At 37.6% G+C, this 15,736-nt stretch overlaps 1 protein-coding gene across 8 annotated transcripts in view; it reads right to left on the bottom strand.

Annotated features, from left to right (window-relative positions):
• Nucleotides 1-15,736, bottom strand: part of ZNF438 (zinc finger protein 438) — a 50,667-nt gene that overhangs the window by 10,639 nt on the left and 24,292 nt on the right. For 5 of the 8 annotated variants that reach the window (XM_071428721.1, XM_071428725.1, XM_071428720.1 and 2 more), the window contains one exon: nucleotides 8,038-8,094. The exons of the other annotated variants lie outside the window; for them this stretch is intronic. In XM_071428721.1, coding sequence (XP_071284822.1) covers nucleotides 8,038-8,065 — 28 coding nt within the window. In that variant the 5' untranslated portion in view covers nucleotides 8,066-8,094. The remainder of the gene's footprint in view (nucleotides 1-8,037; nucleotides 8,095-15,736) is intronic. 8 annotated transcript variants of the gene reach the window in all.

The raw sequence follows: 15,736 nt of genomic DNA, 5'->3' as shown, positions 1-15,736 counted from the left end.
GAGCAGTGGGATGCTTTCTGGATTCCTTAAATGGTCTCCAAAAGACTCTCCTTAGCAGAAAAGCACATTGAAATAACAAAGGTTCACTTTTTTTTTTACATTAATTGGACTCCATTAAAGAGGATATTCAACATTAAAATTTCTAGTGGCGTTTTTCAGCATGGGGATAAGCTACCACTATTTTTAGCACAAAGTGTCACCTTGCAGAGGTAAGTCGTACAGTAATCCAAGATCATGGGTATATAGTTTGCATTTAAGAAGTTCTCCAGTTTCCTCTCTAATTCACTCTTTTGTTTTTGCCTGAAACGTCCTTTCTGCACTATTAACCATATATTGATATATGCCAAAGTTTATACAGATCTAATACAACTTAAGAAAAAAAATTAGATTACACTACTTTCTCAGATCCCAGAATTGACTTCCTCTGTTGCTTGAAAGTGTACATAGGAGAGGCCTTTCACACAGTCCTTTTCTCTAAATTGGAGCGGTATAGACTCTGTTGATAGATGGACTATTGGATGGATAAGGAACTGGCTGATGCCTATGGAGAACAGCTCAATGCCCTTATGGAGATGGGTGACATGTGGTGTCCCTTGGGTCCATACTGGGTCCAGTGCTGTTCCATATCAGTGACACAGGCAATGGGATTCAGTGCACACTCAGCAAGTCTGCAGGCAAAACCAAGCTGAGAGGTGCAGCTGGCACCCCTGGAGGATGGGATGCCCGAGGCACCTGGACAAGATCAAAAAGTGGCCCCATGGGAAGCTCATGAGTTCCTGCATGTGGTTCAGGACAGTCCCTGGTATCAATACAGGCAGGGCCAAAGTGATTCAGAGCAGCTCTGCCAAGAACTTGGGGGTGGATGAAAAGCTGACTGTGAGCTGCAAACGTGCACTCCCAGCCCAGAAACCAAACAGTGCCCTGGGCTGCACCCAGAGCACCATGGGCAGCAGGGGAGGGAGGGAGGGAGGGGATTCTGCCCCTCTGCTCTGACCTGGTGAGATCCACCTGGAGCACTGCAACAGCCTTGTGGCCCTCAGCACAGGAAAGACATGGACCTGCTGGAGCAAGTAGAGTAGGGCCACAAAAATGATGAGAAGGATGGAACACCTCTTGTATGAGGAAAGGCTGAGAGAGAGATAGGGTTATTTAGTCTGGGGAAGGCTCTAAGAAGATCTAATTGGGGCCTTACAATACCTGAAAGGGGCTGAAAAGAAAGAAAGTGACACTTTTTTATAGTGCTTGCAGAAACAAGACAAGGCATAATGGTTTTAAACTAAAGTAGATTCAGACTAGATCCAAGGAAGAAATTTTTTACCTGCCCATCACTCTCACCAGCATCTTGGCTTCAGTATCTCCGCCCCCAGAGAAAAGTATAACATAAAAAATACCCATACTAAAGCAGACTTGTTAAATACAAGTTAACACATTGTGAGATATTTAGTCACTATATTGGCAGCATTAGCAACAGGAATAATTAAGATATAATTTTTGATTTCTCACAGATTTAGATTTCATGGATCTCTGTACTGTCCCACCACAAATAACTTTTAAAATACGTATGAAATACTGTTTCTGCAGGGAACCACAAGTGGCCAACAGCTTTGAGGCAATCTTTTGAGTTGAGACCTGAAATGTATTAGCCACACTATTCAAAAATCACTATAGGTAAATTACTTTGGGTAAATCACTATAGGTAAATCACTATTCAAAAGCAGCTTCCTATATATAATGTGGGCAATGCATGGCTTAACACAGCCTCCTATTATAAATAGCCTTTTTTGTGCTACTGTATAAAGGAAGAAAGTCTTCAAAGTCTTTCCTAAGAGTCAGAATACATATACATAAGAGATTTTTAGACACTTTTGCAGTGAATTTGAAATACATTTACTAGCAGATCTAAATGCTTTTTTAGCATCTCTCATGCAGTGTTTGTGAACTTTAAAAGCTTTCCATTTTTTGAAGGCACAGCCTTTCAAGTTATAAGCTACTCATTTCATATTAAGGTCAACAAAATTAATAGGTCTTAAGCAGATCAAAATATTTTCATATCAAGAAATGAAAACTGGCATAAAGAAAGCTAGACATAAAGCATCTGTAATTACTAGTAACCTTTCCCACTTTTACAGCTGAAGAAACTACACAGACCTTTTACACTATGGCAGTATAAGAACTAAGGGCTCAAAATGGTGCCTGGCCTATGCAACCACACAAATAAATGATTGAATTTAATTCCTATTTAAGCACTGAACTTCTTTTTGAGAGCCACCGTTAGATACATCATCAAAGACTGTATTTCAGCTTCTTTATGCCTCTGCTAGTTTTAGCAACCAACCATGTCAGCCTCAAAGTGGGCATCATCTAGAAGCCCTGGTGATCTGACAGGATGCAATTGAGTGGAATGGAAATTATTTTGCTATAACCACTGCAAGTCCAGAGGTTATCTTTGTTAGTTTTGCCCAGTCATTCTGTTCCATAGAGGACACCATCCCTGAAGATTTGCAAAGCAAGGCTGCAGTGATGCAGCCACTTGGGGGAACTAATTGTTCAGAAAATAGTTAAAGGAGATGATGGAAGCATTGGTCATAAACCAGTAATTCATAACCCCCCAACAGCATTGCAAATATAAATTAGGTACTTTAGAAAGTGGGGACAAACACCTGTAATTGGATTTTTCAAAATTCCTGAGAGAATTGCCAGTGGAAATTTCTTTTAGTGAGCTTCAGGAAAGATATGGACCTAAACAATAATTCATCCCCTGTAAAGTCCATGTATAGTTATTTTTTAAGGGTCTATCAAGATCAAATCAACATGGACAAAATTTCAATATGCCTAACATAAGTAGTAATTAATGGACTTATTTTCTCTTAAGTACTAGAACAGTAACTACCAAAACTACTGCTACAGTAACTACTGCTACAAAAATCAAGGCAAAATTCTTCAAGAACTATGCAGCATGAAAAGGTCAAGTAGAACCATTTAATGAATAAAATCATAAAATAGTTTCTGATTAGATTTTTTCTCTTCTTTCAAAAAAAGGTAACGCATCTTACTGGCAGTTCAACAACACACTTTGGGACAGAAAACATGTATGTCTCACTTCAGGAAGGGAATTAGGCCTCTTACTCCCAAAATTTAATCTTTCTAAATACTGACGTGCAAAGAAAAGAGAACACAAGAAAAAAGCAAAAGTTTTATTCCTGTTAAAGAGTACTTTTTCTTTTTTGTGAGAATCAGTGCACTTTTTTCTAAAGAAAGACTATATGCAAGAGAAAACAATTAATTTGCCACTTTGCCTCAATATAGCAACCATATTTTACTTGAGGCATTAAAAACATCTGCATGGTGACTTCTGTAGTACAAACCTCAAAAACATTCCCTCATGAACAGAGGATCAAAAGACTGCCAGTCTTGGCTTGGACTATTCTGAGTCCTCTGTTATAAATTATACACAAATTTATCAATCTCCAAGGAAAGGGAAAATTGTTAAACTCCAAGAATAGCCAGAGAGTATCTTCTGGGGGATTTCTTAAAATTGATAATTTCACTGAAAATTACCTAAGTGGTCTAAGTTTTGACTGGGAAATCCCTATCTAAGGTTTTTGTTTGCTCTAATTGTGTCCCCTTTTCTTTCTTCAGGAGCCAGATTTCTTCAGAAAAACTCTCCAGCTCTGGCTGACATACACATAACATTGCTACCTGTAGTTAATTCCACTGAAGATTAAAACTAAATTAAAGGATCTCCACAGTGCTTCAAATAGGTATGTATATTTTTTCAAAGACAGACATGACTCTGCATAGCATAAGAAAACTAAAACATCTTCTGAAATACTATGGTCCTAGCTAGGCAAACATAAGTCTTCCTAATATAAAAAATTATCACTTGCTGCTGAACTTGAACACAGCTAGACCTTACTGGCAGTAGGATGCAGCAGAAAACAATTTAAATTACAGTATCTGACTGGTTTTCCTCCCCCAGTGCATAATTACAATTATTTGCAATGCTTATTGACATTGCTGGCTTGCCTGTGCCAGCCACCATGCTGTTTAAAGGCAGAGCTGGCTCTCCAGAGAAGGGGCTGGATGTGCTGTAAAGGAAGGGTGGAATACACACACTGCTGACAGGTGATAATGATGAGAAGGCCTGGCAGTGGGAGGATGGAAAGGAGAGGATGAAGCCCTTAGCCGGCCGTGTGCCGCAGCCCGGCCCGGTGCTGCCGTGGCCGTGTCCGCGTCGCCCGGAGCGGAGCCAGCAGAGGGAGACGGTGCCCGTCCCGCCAGTGCCAGCCTGGGCCACTGCCCCACTGGCAGTTTCCAACAACACACAGGCCTAATAATTTGCCCAATAATCTTGTAATGTTAAATACAGCTTGTCCTGAAAAATCCCCCAAGACACAGAATCAGGTACAGAACCGCACCCAACCTCCGAACAACTTCGTGGTGAGTTAGCTTGGTTTTTCAAAACATTCCACCTCTGCAAACTCTTCAGTCAATTCATTGTTTTGTATAACTTGAGAGCAGCCTAAAGCTAAGCAGTTGAGCCTTCCTGTTTGAAAGTAATAACTTCAATTAGCATCTTCTATAACTGCAGTACAATTATTGTGCCTGAGATTAAAAAAAAAAATCCTTTACTGACCTTGTGTTAATCTGGTCAATGGCTGAAATGGCACGTCCATGTTACTAGAACCACCACTGTTTACACTAGATGTTCTTCTTTCATTACACATATGAAAACAAAGCACTGTTACCAACAGATTTTCCCATCCCAAGGAGTACCCTGAAATCTTTGTCAAACTTTCTCGCTTTCATCATTGCTCAGCTCATCACACAAACCATCTGCATAAATAAAGATGCAAGCATCTGCTGTATGGCAAATGGTCTCAGGGGCAGATGTTTTTATCCTTGCATTCATGTCACTGGCTTGGATACATTATTTGAACAGATGTACACAATCTGAAAGTGTCGTGTCCCACAGTGAAACGTCTCCAACTGCTTTCTATCAAAGTATATAAATGCTATTTGCACCTGCATTTATGTTAATGATACAAAGGCAGCAGGGGTTCCAGCAAAGTGAGAGCTGATGCTAAGAAACACATTTACAAGGCTAATGGAAGTTTGAGATCTCCCAGCACTGAACAACCATACTAACATGGATACAAAATGTGCAGAACCACACTTGACCTATGATTCTAAAAAAGTTAAAATAAACATACTTGAAGGAAAAAACTATTATTTTAGCATGTGATACTCTTTTCCAATGGATATTTTAAAAAGACAAAACCTATTAGATAAATAAACCAGGACAGCCTTATATTTTGCAAAATATTTGTCTAAGATACACAATTCTTTCATGTTTGAGTCATTTAACAAAAATATTTTATAAATCTGATGATGCCAAGGGTATTTCAGTTCACTAAGTCACAGTGGTATTGTATGCCATGGTGGAGCATTATAAAAAATACCAACACTTCCTCAATGGTAAATATTTAACATGAGTTTGAATAGTCAAATATAATGCTTCAGTGTTTGTTGTCATGTCATATGTTGTCATATGAATGAAATGATAATTTCATAATCCTGAGGAAGAAATAAAATTTGACAAGTTCGATATTTATTGTTCAGGAAAGTACATTAATTGAACATGGTGTTACAATTGCTTGCTACTTAAAAGATAGTCACGCTTCTTATAAAATATTTTAAAACTGAGAAAAATACAGATGTCTTGAAGGAGTACGGATTAAATTACAGAACACCTGCTATTACATGACAAATGGCAGCAGTGAAGTGTTTAGCTGTCACTCAAGGAACTTGCACTAATCATTACTTCCATACTTAACTGAAAAATAACAAGCACACCCAAAGTACAGAAACACTGACAAATATGTCATATTGAATGTAACTGATGGACAGGTTCTATTTCCAATCTAATCTATTTCCAAAAGTTTTATTTGTAAGAAATTTACCAACATAAGAGTTGTACATAAATCATCACAAATTACTAATACCCTGCATGTTTTCAAAGTGCTACATTTAAGAAACAAGTGGAGCTTGATAAAAAGACAAAAAAGTATCATAGTAAAAAATATACGGAGACTAATGTATTTGTAGAGTATCATCATTTTACACTGATATCGCTCCTGGTCATGATCTAGGGAGGCCCTGCAGAGAGATCTTGACAGATTAGAGGTCTGGGTAACCACCAGCCACAGGAAGGTCAACAGGCAAAGTGCTGGATTCTGTTCCTGGGATGGGGCAACCCTGGATGTAGAGACTGGGCAATGGGAGCCTGGAGAGCTGTGCCACTGAAAGGGACCTGGGGGTCCTGGTCCATGGCAAGGTGAACCTGAGCCAGCAGTGCCCTGGCAGCCAGGAGGGCCAACCCTGTCCTGGGGGGCATCAGGCACAGCATGGCCAGCAGGGCAAGGGAGGGCATTGTCCTGCTCTGCTCTGCACTGGGGCGGCCTCACCTCGAGTGCTGGGGGCAGGTCTGGGTGCCACAATATAATAAGAATATAAGGCTCCCCAGAGCAGTGGTCACAACACCAAGCCCAATGGAATGCAAAAAGTGTTTGTGCATTGCTCTCATACACATGATGGGACTCTTGGGGGTGGTGCTGTGCAGGGCCAGGAGCTGGACTTTGTGATCCTTGTGAGTCCCTTCCAACTCAGCTTATTGTTATTCTGTGACTTCCTACATGGAAGCTCACTTCCAAGTGATCTTTACCATTCCCTCTGGGTACAAGTCAGTAACAGGATACTGACTGGAATGGATTTTGATTTAGGAGGAAAAAGAAAAAGCCTTCAAAAACATTTCAAAGCAAATGCTTAATCAATCTGAAGTTTACATACAGCTTCACAGTCTCTATTCTCCTATTACTATTCAAAAATGGCTTTAATGTAAGACTATAACCAGGGGCAAAATCCTGTTACTTAAAGAAAAAATTGAATTAATGCTTTTAAGTATTAGAATTGAGTACTTCAGTCACAAGCAAGGGAATGTAGAGCACACTCTGGGGTGGGCAGCTTTACCCAACAGGAAGTACTGTCTTCCTTGAAAGAACAGTCCCAAGAGACACAGAACTCATCAACTAAGATCAATCAGAATGACATGCTTCTGCAACAGCTTCTCAGAATTATTATAGCATCATAAAAATACTCAGTCTTCACAAAACAGGTAAAGTGTAAACTTACATGACAGTAAAAGCTCAAGGCTTCAAATAAAGTAATAGATAGTGCTATTCCTAATTAACATAAGTACTAACAATGGAAACTTAACTGACAACCAGCAATGGTTCTGAAAGGTCCATTAGAGCTGATGTCATACCCATCAAACATTCACTCACATTTAAGTATCATTAAAAATGACATTCATGTTAAAAATCATACTTAAACATTAGCATTGAGACACAGATCAAAAGAGAAAGGAAACTGAAGTTACAGCTACACATTTAGAGGCTTGAGAATACATAAATACCCTTACTAATTACAGAGGGAAAAAATCAAGACATCAACCCTAGTGAAAACTAAATCATATGAAAGACAACTTTTGAAGAAACCACATAGAACAAAGAACTAAACACACAAAAAAATTAGTAAGGATGGGAATGTTAAAGAAAAGGCATTTAAAAAAAATCCAAGTTAATGCTTCTTCCTGTTTCTGCTAACTGTAGCATAATTTGCAGATAGATTTAACCCCATTTAATATGAAGATCAAATATAGGAGGGATTTTCAAATATATGAAGATTAAAAAAAAATTAATAAAACCTGAATACTTAATTCTGCTGAATCAAAGAAGAAGAAGATTTATGCACTTCAGGTGTTAACAGTAATTAGCAATGCCCTAAAGAAGAATACAATTTTAGCTATTGTAATTGTTTAAAGTGATAAATGCTGCAGTAATGGCTTTTTTTTTTCAAATCATACCACAGCAGAATACTAGACACAAGTAATACAGTGATTAATAATAATGATATTTCTTCCACATTTTGAACCACAAGCATCTAATTTCTAAATAAAGTATAGAAAGCATACTATACCTGCAGAAACTGTTAACGGATTCTGCATTATGCCCTTTAACAGTTACGACAATGTTCCTAGAAAGAAATACAGATACTTAGAAGCTCTGATAATTTCTTACAAACTAACAAAAAAATGAACAGGACAATGGCAATAGTTTCCAGACTTGTATTTCAGAATGGATCCCAATATGCCCATAGCTCTCAAGAAAACACCACCAGAGATTTACACCAAGGGTTTCTTTGGACCCCTATATGTGCTCTCCATATTTCAACACTACTAACTTAGGTTTCTTGTGATTGAACAACCTTCTTAAAGCCAGGAAAGAGCACAGTCATGAATCCCAACGTGGCAATACATTCTGAAGAATCACAGACAATACAGGGTAAAGCAATCATTTCCCTTCAAACATGTGGACCTGTTGGGGAGGATCCAGAGGAGAGCCCCAGTGTTGATCACAGGGCTAAAGCCTAAAACCTTTAGGCTAAAGCCTAAAGCCTAAAACCTCTCTGTGAAGACAGAACTGGGGCTGATCAGCCTGAAGAATGGAAGGCTCCTAGGAGACCTTATAGCACCCTCCAGGACCTAAAGGCAGCCAGCAGAAAAGCTGCAGTGGACTTTTTACAAGTGTATCTGCAGATAGGACAGGGGGTATTGGTGTTAAACTGAAAGAGGATAGGTTTAGATTAGATACTAGGAAGAAATTCTTTACTGTAAGGGTGGTGAGGCACTGGAACAGTTTTCCTAGAGAAGCCATGAATGCCTCCCCAAGGCCAAGCTGGATGCAGCTCTGAACAATGTGATCTAGCAGGTTACCTGCCCAGGCAGGGCTGTTGGGACTCAGTGGGGCCTTTAAGGTCCCTCCCAACACAAATCATTGTGATCCTATGTGACTGCATGGATCCCACATAACTGTCTGACCAGCAGAATCCTCCATGGATGCTACAATGAAGATACTACCTTGCTCTTGTGAACCAAACATTACACTGCCACCTGTCCTGAATGTGCTGTGCTGTTGGTAATTACAAGATGTGATGCACTGCATTTGAAAAAATAGCTTTACATCAAATGGCCACCCAGTAAATGAAGAGTTGGCTACTTCTTTCCAGTGCAGCTGAGTGTGCTATTCAAGCTCTGCTGAAGTGGGATTCAACAGTCAGGGAGGAAAGACACAGGATAACACAATGACAACATAAAACTGTTGTTATCCACTTAGATTTATTTTTCATAAAATGGCCTAGCTTTTGGAATGGCTGCATCATAGTTTGGTTCAAATGAACACCCGTAACATGTTAGACATCACAAAGGGTATGAAGCTCTTGTTCTCCTGATGCAGCCAGAGGCTTTGGGAAGGTAACAGAAAAGTCCATTGACCAACACAGATGGAACTAAAACTTCTTGGGGGTTTACTCAGATCTTGGCTTTCATAGTAATGAACATCTACAACATTTCCACAAACAAAGCCAGCTGCACAGATGTGGAGATTGCTGATTTTCCTGACCAATTTAACAGCCAGGAGAACCTTACATAAAGAACATGCCAGACATGCACTCAAGACACATCTTCTGAGCACATGAAGTATCAAAGATTAGTTTTGCTTAAGTACAGAATACATAGGACAAATAGTAATGCAAATACCAAACAAAATGAGCCTTGAACATATTTCCTTACTGTCATGCAATTGACTCTCAAAAAGCAATGGTGAGGTTCTGGAAGAAGATGGTTCTGTAGGTAGCAGTAAAGTAAAAGGAAAACTTTCCACTTTCAGAAAGCTCAACATAAAGCACAGAAGAACACTAAGCATGGCTGCTGTGAGGAGACCTCTCACAGAGCAAACAGGTGAAGCTCTCTGGTAGCTGTACCTTCTGTTCTGAGCCATGGTAACATGCATGCTGGTACATCAACCAGCACCTCCTGGCAGTGGCTTCCTCATGCCCATCAGCAGATCCCCACCTGCCTCAAAGAGCCTCTGTCCGTGGTACTTGAGCAGCCAAGCCATGAGCTGTCAGGCCCAGCACACAAACACACACTGGCTCATCTAAATGCAGTTTGATGTTGTGGGAACAGACAGACAGCTCCCTCTGCACATCCAAGAATGGAACACATTGGCCACATTGATGTAATTCTGGAATGGCGAGACATGTCCAGAAATCAGTGTGGGTTTCCAACTTCTGTCACCCACATTGTAGGACATCCTTCTTTTTAAGGCCATATTGATCAATAACAGCTTTTCAGAGAAACAAAGTCTGAAGTTTTTCTCCCCCCTCAGTATTTACAGGATTCCAATACACACTGAAACATTTAAAGCAACACGTATTCCTGTAAAAACAATTTGAGAAATTATATTCAAATAAAGTTTCTCAAAATTATTATTTCAAAGTCACTTTTTTTTTTAGGTTTCCATGGTCTTTCCCTGTGTATGGGAGCATTAAATAATGTTAAGAGGGTGCCTCATCTATAGTTACTATCTACTTTTAGAATTACAACAAACCAGACTTCAGGATACAGATCAACAATTCTTAGAATACTATGTGGAAATAGAAGCTCCAGACATTTTCCCAATGTTCCTCCCAGACACATTCACAAACCCTAACACTACAACACAAAATTCGATCATATAAATCTAAACATTTTCCAGAGGCATCTCTGATTTGAATTAAACTCTAACTGCAGCAAGGTAATGGCATTAACCTAGAAAATCAGTGCTTATTTGACAGACATTGATCACCTGCTCTTAATAATAATCATAATAATTTTAAAAGAGTATAATTTCTCCAATTAACATTGATAATTTCTTTTAGCAATTCATGAATAGTATTTTTATTATTGTTGTCATATCAAAGAACCTTTCACTACACTTTATATTTGGAGATATTTAATCAAGTAACCTCCCTTTTTGGAAAAACTGAAGAGTTCAAGATTCTGAAATCAGGACAAATTTTAATCCCTTCATTTTTTTCTATCCATCCTTATATGAATTATGTGTTAAAGCATGTTTTCTTTGACTACATATAGTTTACAAAGCAAACCATAAACATTGTGCATTGGTCCCATCTGTGTTTTACACTGTTTTCAAATACATCAATTGTGATTCTGTCTTTTTGATCCTTTCTCTGACAGTTTTTGACACTTTTCTGCCAGGCTCTAACATGTTTAACAGATATTTATTGTCTACACACATTTTATGCATGTCCTAAACAGAAAATGCAGTCTAACTAAAAAGTTCTGTATAGTACATTGATTCAAACTTTTAGAATTTGAAAATTATAACCACAAAAGTACTTATGCCTGCCCTGAGCAGGTATGGAAGTTTTTTTCCCATTTCACTATAAATCTGGCTTGGTATGACTACTTCCCAAAAAAAAAAAATCCATGCTGATGTTCGAAAAAAAGCTATGCTTAGAACTAAAATTATTAATTAAATTTTGTACCTCTTTTACATTCTTATATCTAGAAAAAGATTTAGGCTGGTCAGCAACTAGTAATTCAGTATGTCCTGATGCTTTCATTGAGTACTGAAGAGGCAAATGTTTTTCACTCTTCTCTGGTTATATTTGAATCCAATACTGGCTCTTTCCAAATACATGAATTTCTATCTGCCAATAGCATAAATTCTTCTCCACCTGAGAGCTTATCAAAATGATAAAGATTTTTAAAATTCTATATAATCTTAAAATTTGTTTTGCTCAGTTTATAAAACTCTACCATAAAGCCCTAAATAAAATCATTCAAGTCTTAGTGTTCCAGAACTCAAATTAGTTTTCTGGAAATCTGCTGCTGACTACTCAGAGATGAAAAGAAATCTATTATAAGAATTTCAAGTGAAGTGGAGTTGAAGCTGGACAGAATTAGAAAGTAAGTTCTCTCTTAATGCCATAAAATAAGCTCTATCATGCCTGTACTATTCCTCATGTTACCAGAGAATGAAAGAATAAACTTCATTATTCCTAAGAGGTAAAAATAGCAAGCAAACTGGAAAAAAAAATCCCATACTGTAACTCAGTCTTTAACAACCAAAGGAAGCAGAGCATATACATGTAATAATTTCAAAGCAATTTTCACAGGAAGATACCCACAGGTCTTTTATAGGAAACAGGTGTCCTGATAGACACACTGAATATGAATATCAGTTGAACCCAATTAACCTAATTCAATGCTTGTCCATACTAAGACATTTATCTTAGATGTTACACAAAATCCTTTAGGATATTACAGAGAAGCGATAAATAGGCTGTAAAGGTTATGACATTAATTTTACTGTCATCCTCATGCTTTAAGCAGACATCAAAACTAAAAACCTCATCCTCTGGGAAGGAAGAACTACCTGAAAGTAATTATAGGACTTATTATCATAACAGTATTAAACTAGACCACTATGACCCGAACCAAATTTGTTTTTGGTACCTTTTGTTAAAAGAACAAAGCATCTCAATGACGACTGTACCTTCTAATACAGTGTACATTAGTACAGGCACTAGAAGAAAGCATTAAATCAAATCTTGTAACTTCATATTAGGTTTAATTATGAATTTTAATTTAAACTAAGCATGTGAAGAAATATTATGTAATTTAATTTCAGAAGGAAAGCATCCAGCTAAAAAGAAATATTAAATACTTATTACAGTTTAGAAAAGACATTGTCCTGACAGAAGCCCATGAAATGCCCATTTGTATTTCAAAAGCAATTTTATTCACTTCATTTTTCACACCTGTTCTTTCACATACCATGCCATCTTGTAAATGAGTGCCATGCAAACAGTATTTCCCATAATTTAGAAACTTTTCAACTGAAACCAAGTTCCCCAAAAAGCCTGAAAGTATTGAATCAGCACAGCTTCCAGGAAAGTTGGCAAAATCCTTTGTTATATAAAGGCCAAGTTAGCCTTGAAATAAAAGATTAAAACATTGAAGCTATGAAAAAATAGAGAGAAAGATAAAAATGACAGACACAATGACTGACTAGCGTAACACACAAAAGCATTTGTTCAAGCAAGTGTATTTGCCAAAAGCCTGCAGTGCTTGGCTACTTTATAAAAATCAAGCACAAGGCATTAAGCCAATTTGTTTAAACAAATAAAAACCCCTCCAAAATTCTAAACCCCAATAATCAAGCAACAGCTGATTTACATTTCTGAAAACCTGCAAAATATTCTGCATTTCGCTATTCGCATCTTCAGTCTCAAATGTCTGATTTACTCCATGTTTTCTATTTTTCATATTTTTACAGCAGGAGTTAATCCTGTTTCAGATCCTAGTCTTCCTATTCTACACCCAAAGAGATATGCATGTAGTCACAAACAACAGCGTGTGAAATTGCTCACTGCTTATGTTTCCATACTTAGATAATTCATCACGGAGAAATTTGTGTCCATGGCAGAATTCTTTTGGCTGAGCCCATTAGATGACTTCAGCAGAACCACAAAAAGAAAGAGAACAGTACAAACCCAGCAGAACCTAAAACCCAGGCTATTTTTAAACTTTTGGTCATCCTGTGAGATGGACCAGCCCGAGCGCATTTCCTGAACTTCAAGCCTTACATGCACTGAATGCCACAGTGGCAATCCTGGACAAAAATGCTTCCCTTCATACTCTGCTGGGTGATGTGGGGAATGGTTGGCTGGCAAGCCTACACTCTGCCCATCTGTCAGAGTGGAACTGTGCCTACACGACAGGTTCTATGCCACTTTCAGTAACATGTTGCTGAGAATAAAAGCTTATTTATGAAACAACATAGGGCAACATCAACATTCGGCTTAAAATAGCAGGCAAATGAAAAATGATTGCTTTTCTTGAGGATATAAGTCTTTTGAAATCAGCTTGGAGGTTTTTCACTTTATGAATAAAGACTAGCACATACACTGCAAGAAATGAGGCTGTTCCACACATTTTCTCCTATTGTGGCCAAACTAGCATACAGTCTCACCAATTATTATTTTATAACTATAACTATCTCCAAAAAAGCAAATTCAAGGACCTGAAAAAAATGTATTAAAGTGAAATTTCTCAAAAAGACACTGGGAGAAGAGAAGGCTAAAGAAGGTGCAATATTGAGTCTTCATTTTATGAAATGTATGTGTATTAAAATAAAGTGTACTGGAACAGTTTTTATGACTATAAATAACCCCAACTATTTTCCATTTAAGAAAACAACTCCATTCTGAAAAAATTCAAAAGAGCCTGGTCACTATTATGCCTGATATTAACCAATTCATTGAATGTCAAAAAATAACATCTTTTTTTCCAAATTTCCAATTTAAAAGGACAGATTGTCATATTATGTTTTCCTTAGTAAATTCCTTCTTGGTAGGAGTGCTCTGGAGAGCACTGGAGACCCAGGTAAGTTCCATGTCTGGGTCAGACATCTTTTCTATTTCCTTGTATTAAAAGGACAAATCAATCTTGGTTATTACTGGTGTGATAGTAACTGTGAAATGATGAATCAATACAAATGGATAGATTTTGTTCTTGACTCTTAGGACAGCTAAAAAATTAGTTCTGCAAAATACAAATTTCATTTTTATAGCATACTACATGAAATCTATGCTGCCCACAATTTAAATTCAAATTAACTTAGAACTTAAAACAAAACAAGAAACAGAAATATGCACCATTCTTAGTAGGTAATGACTAATCTAGAATTCACTTTATAATTCAAACAGCACAATTCCTTCTACTCCTGTTCCTCACCATCACCACATTATCCTGGTTCTTAATTAAGCACTCATTTATTGCTTGGGTCCAAACTGCTTAGAAGCTTTGCTGGGATTCTCAACAATGCAGTTTCCTAAGACACAATCTGTGTATCTTACACTTCTGTTAGCAATATATTATGTCATTCATAGTAGAACTGCAGCACACCACTATGGTTTTCAGTTTGTAATACCTAATTAAACTCTGAGACTTTTTGGCTTTTGATCGTAATTAATTACTGATTTGACCTGACTACATATTTTATCTCTCACTGTGCTGTACGTAAGCTTTCTTTTCAGATAAACAATATCACAAACACTAAAACAGCAATTTCATTGGAGTTACACTAAAACTTCACAGAACCAGACAAACATCTGTGGCTGTGTACACAGCTACTCACAAAATCATTCAGGTTGGCAGAAACTGCACAAGGTCATCCTGTGCAACTTCCCTGCTGAAAACAGGGTCAACACTGGCCTTACAGCTTTGTCTGGATGAGTCTTAAAAACATCAACAACTGCCTCTCAGAAATCAAATTGTATTTACTAACTGACAGGAAAGGGTAGCCTGAAAATGACAGCAAAATTTGGTCTACATACATAGGACAGATTGTTCCATCAATTCCTATGGCAATGCTCTTACCATACTTCAGAATTACCTAAGCCTCCCATATTTATTATTTAGTTATGCTGATGGATTAAAGAGAACTTCAGATTGACTGGCAGAGAATAAAGACATTTTGTAATAAAATGACATATATACTTTTTATTTTACCTGATGAATAACCAGTTTTTATACTAGAGAAGTCCAGATTATTTCAAAGAGCAGAAGGAGGTTAACATACAAAGGTACCAACCAAAATAATTAAAGAGGAGTACAGGAAAGATCAAAAAGACTCATTAGTTGTATTTTACTAGTTTTTTTTATCTTCCTCCACTTTAACATTTGAAGAATAAGCTATTACTAGTAGTGTTACAACTTCCAGTGAAAGCTTTAGGTTTCTGTTCATTTTAGACTACAGAAAGAACA

This window comes from Agelaius tricolor, unplaced genomic scaffold (genome assembly GCF_023055355.1).
Source record: "Agelaius tricolor isolate 1412-34295 unplaced genomic scaffold, bAgeTri1.0.p SCAF_6, whole genome shotgun sequence".
Taxonomy (NCBI): Eukaryota; Metazoa; Chordata; class Aves; order Passeriformes; family Icteridae; genus Agelaius; species Agelaius tricolor.
Note: the sequence above shows the minus strand (reverse complement) of the source record. Positions and strands in the feature narration are given on the sequence as shown.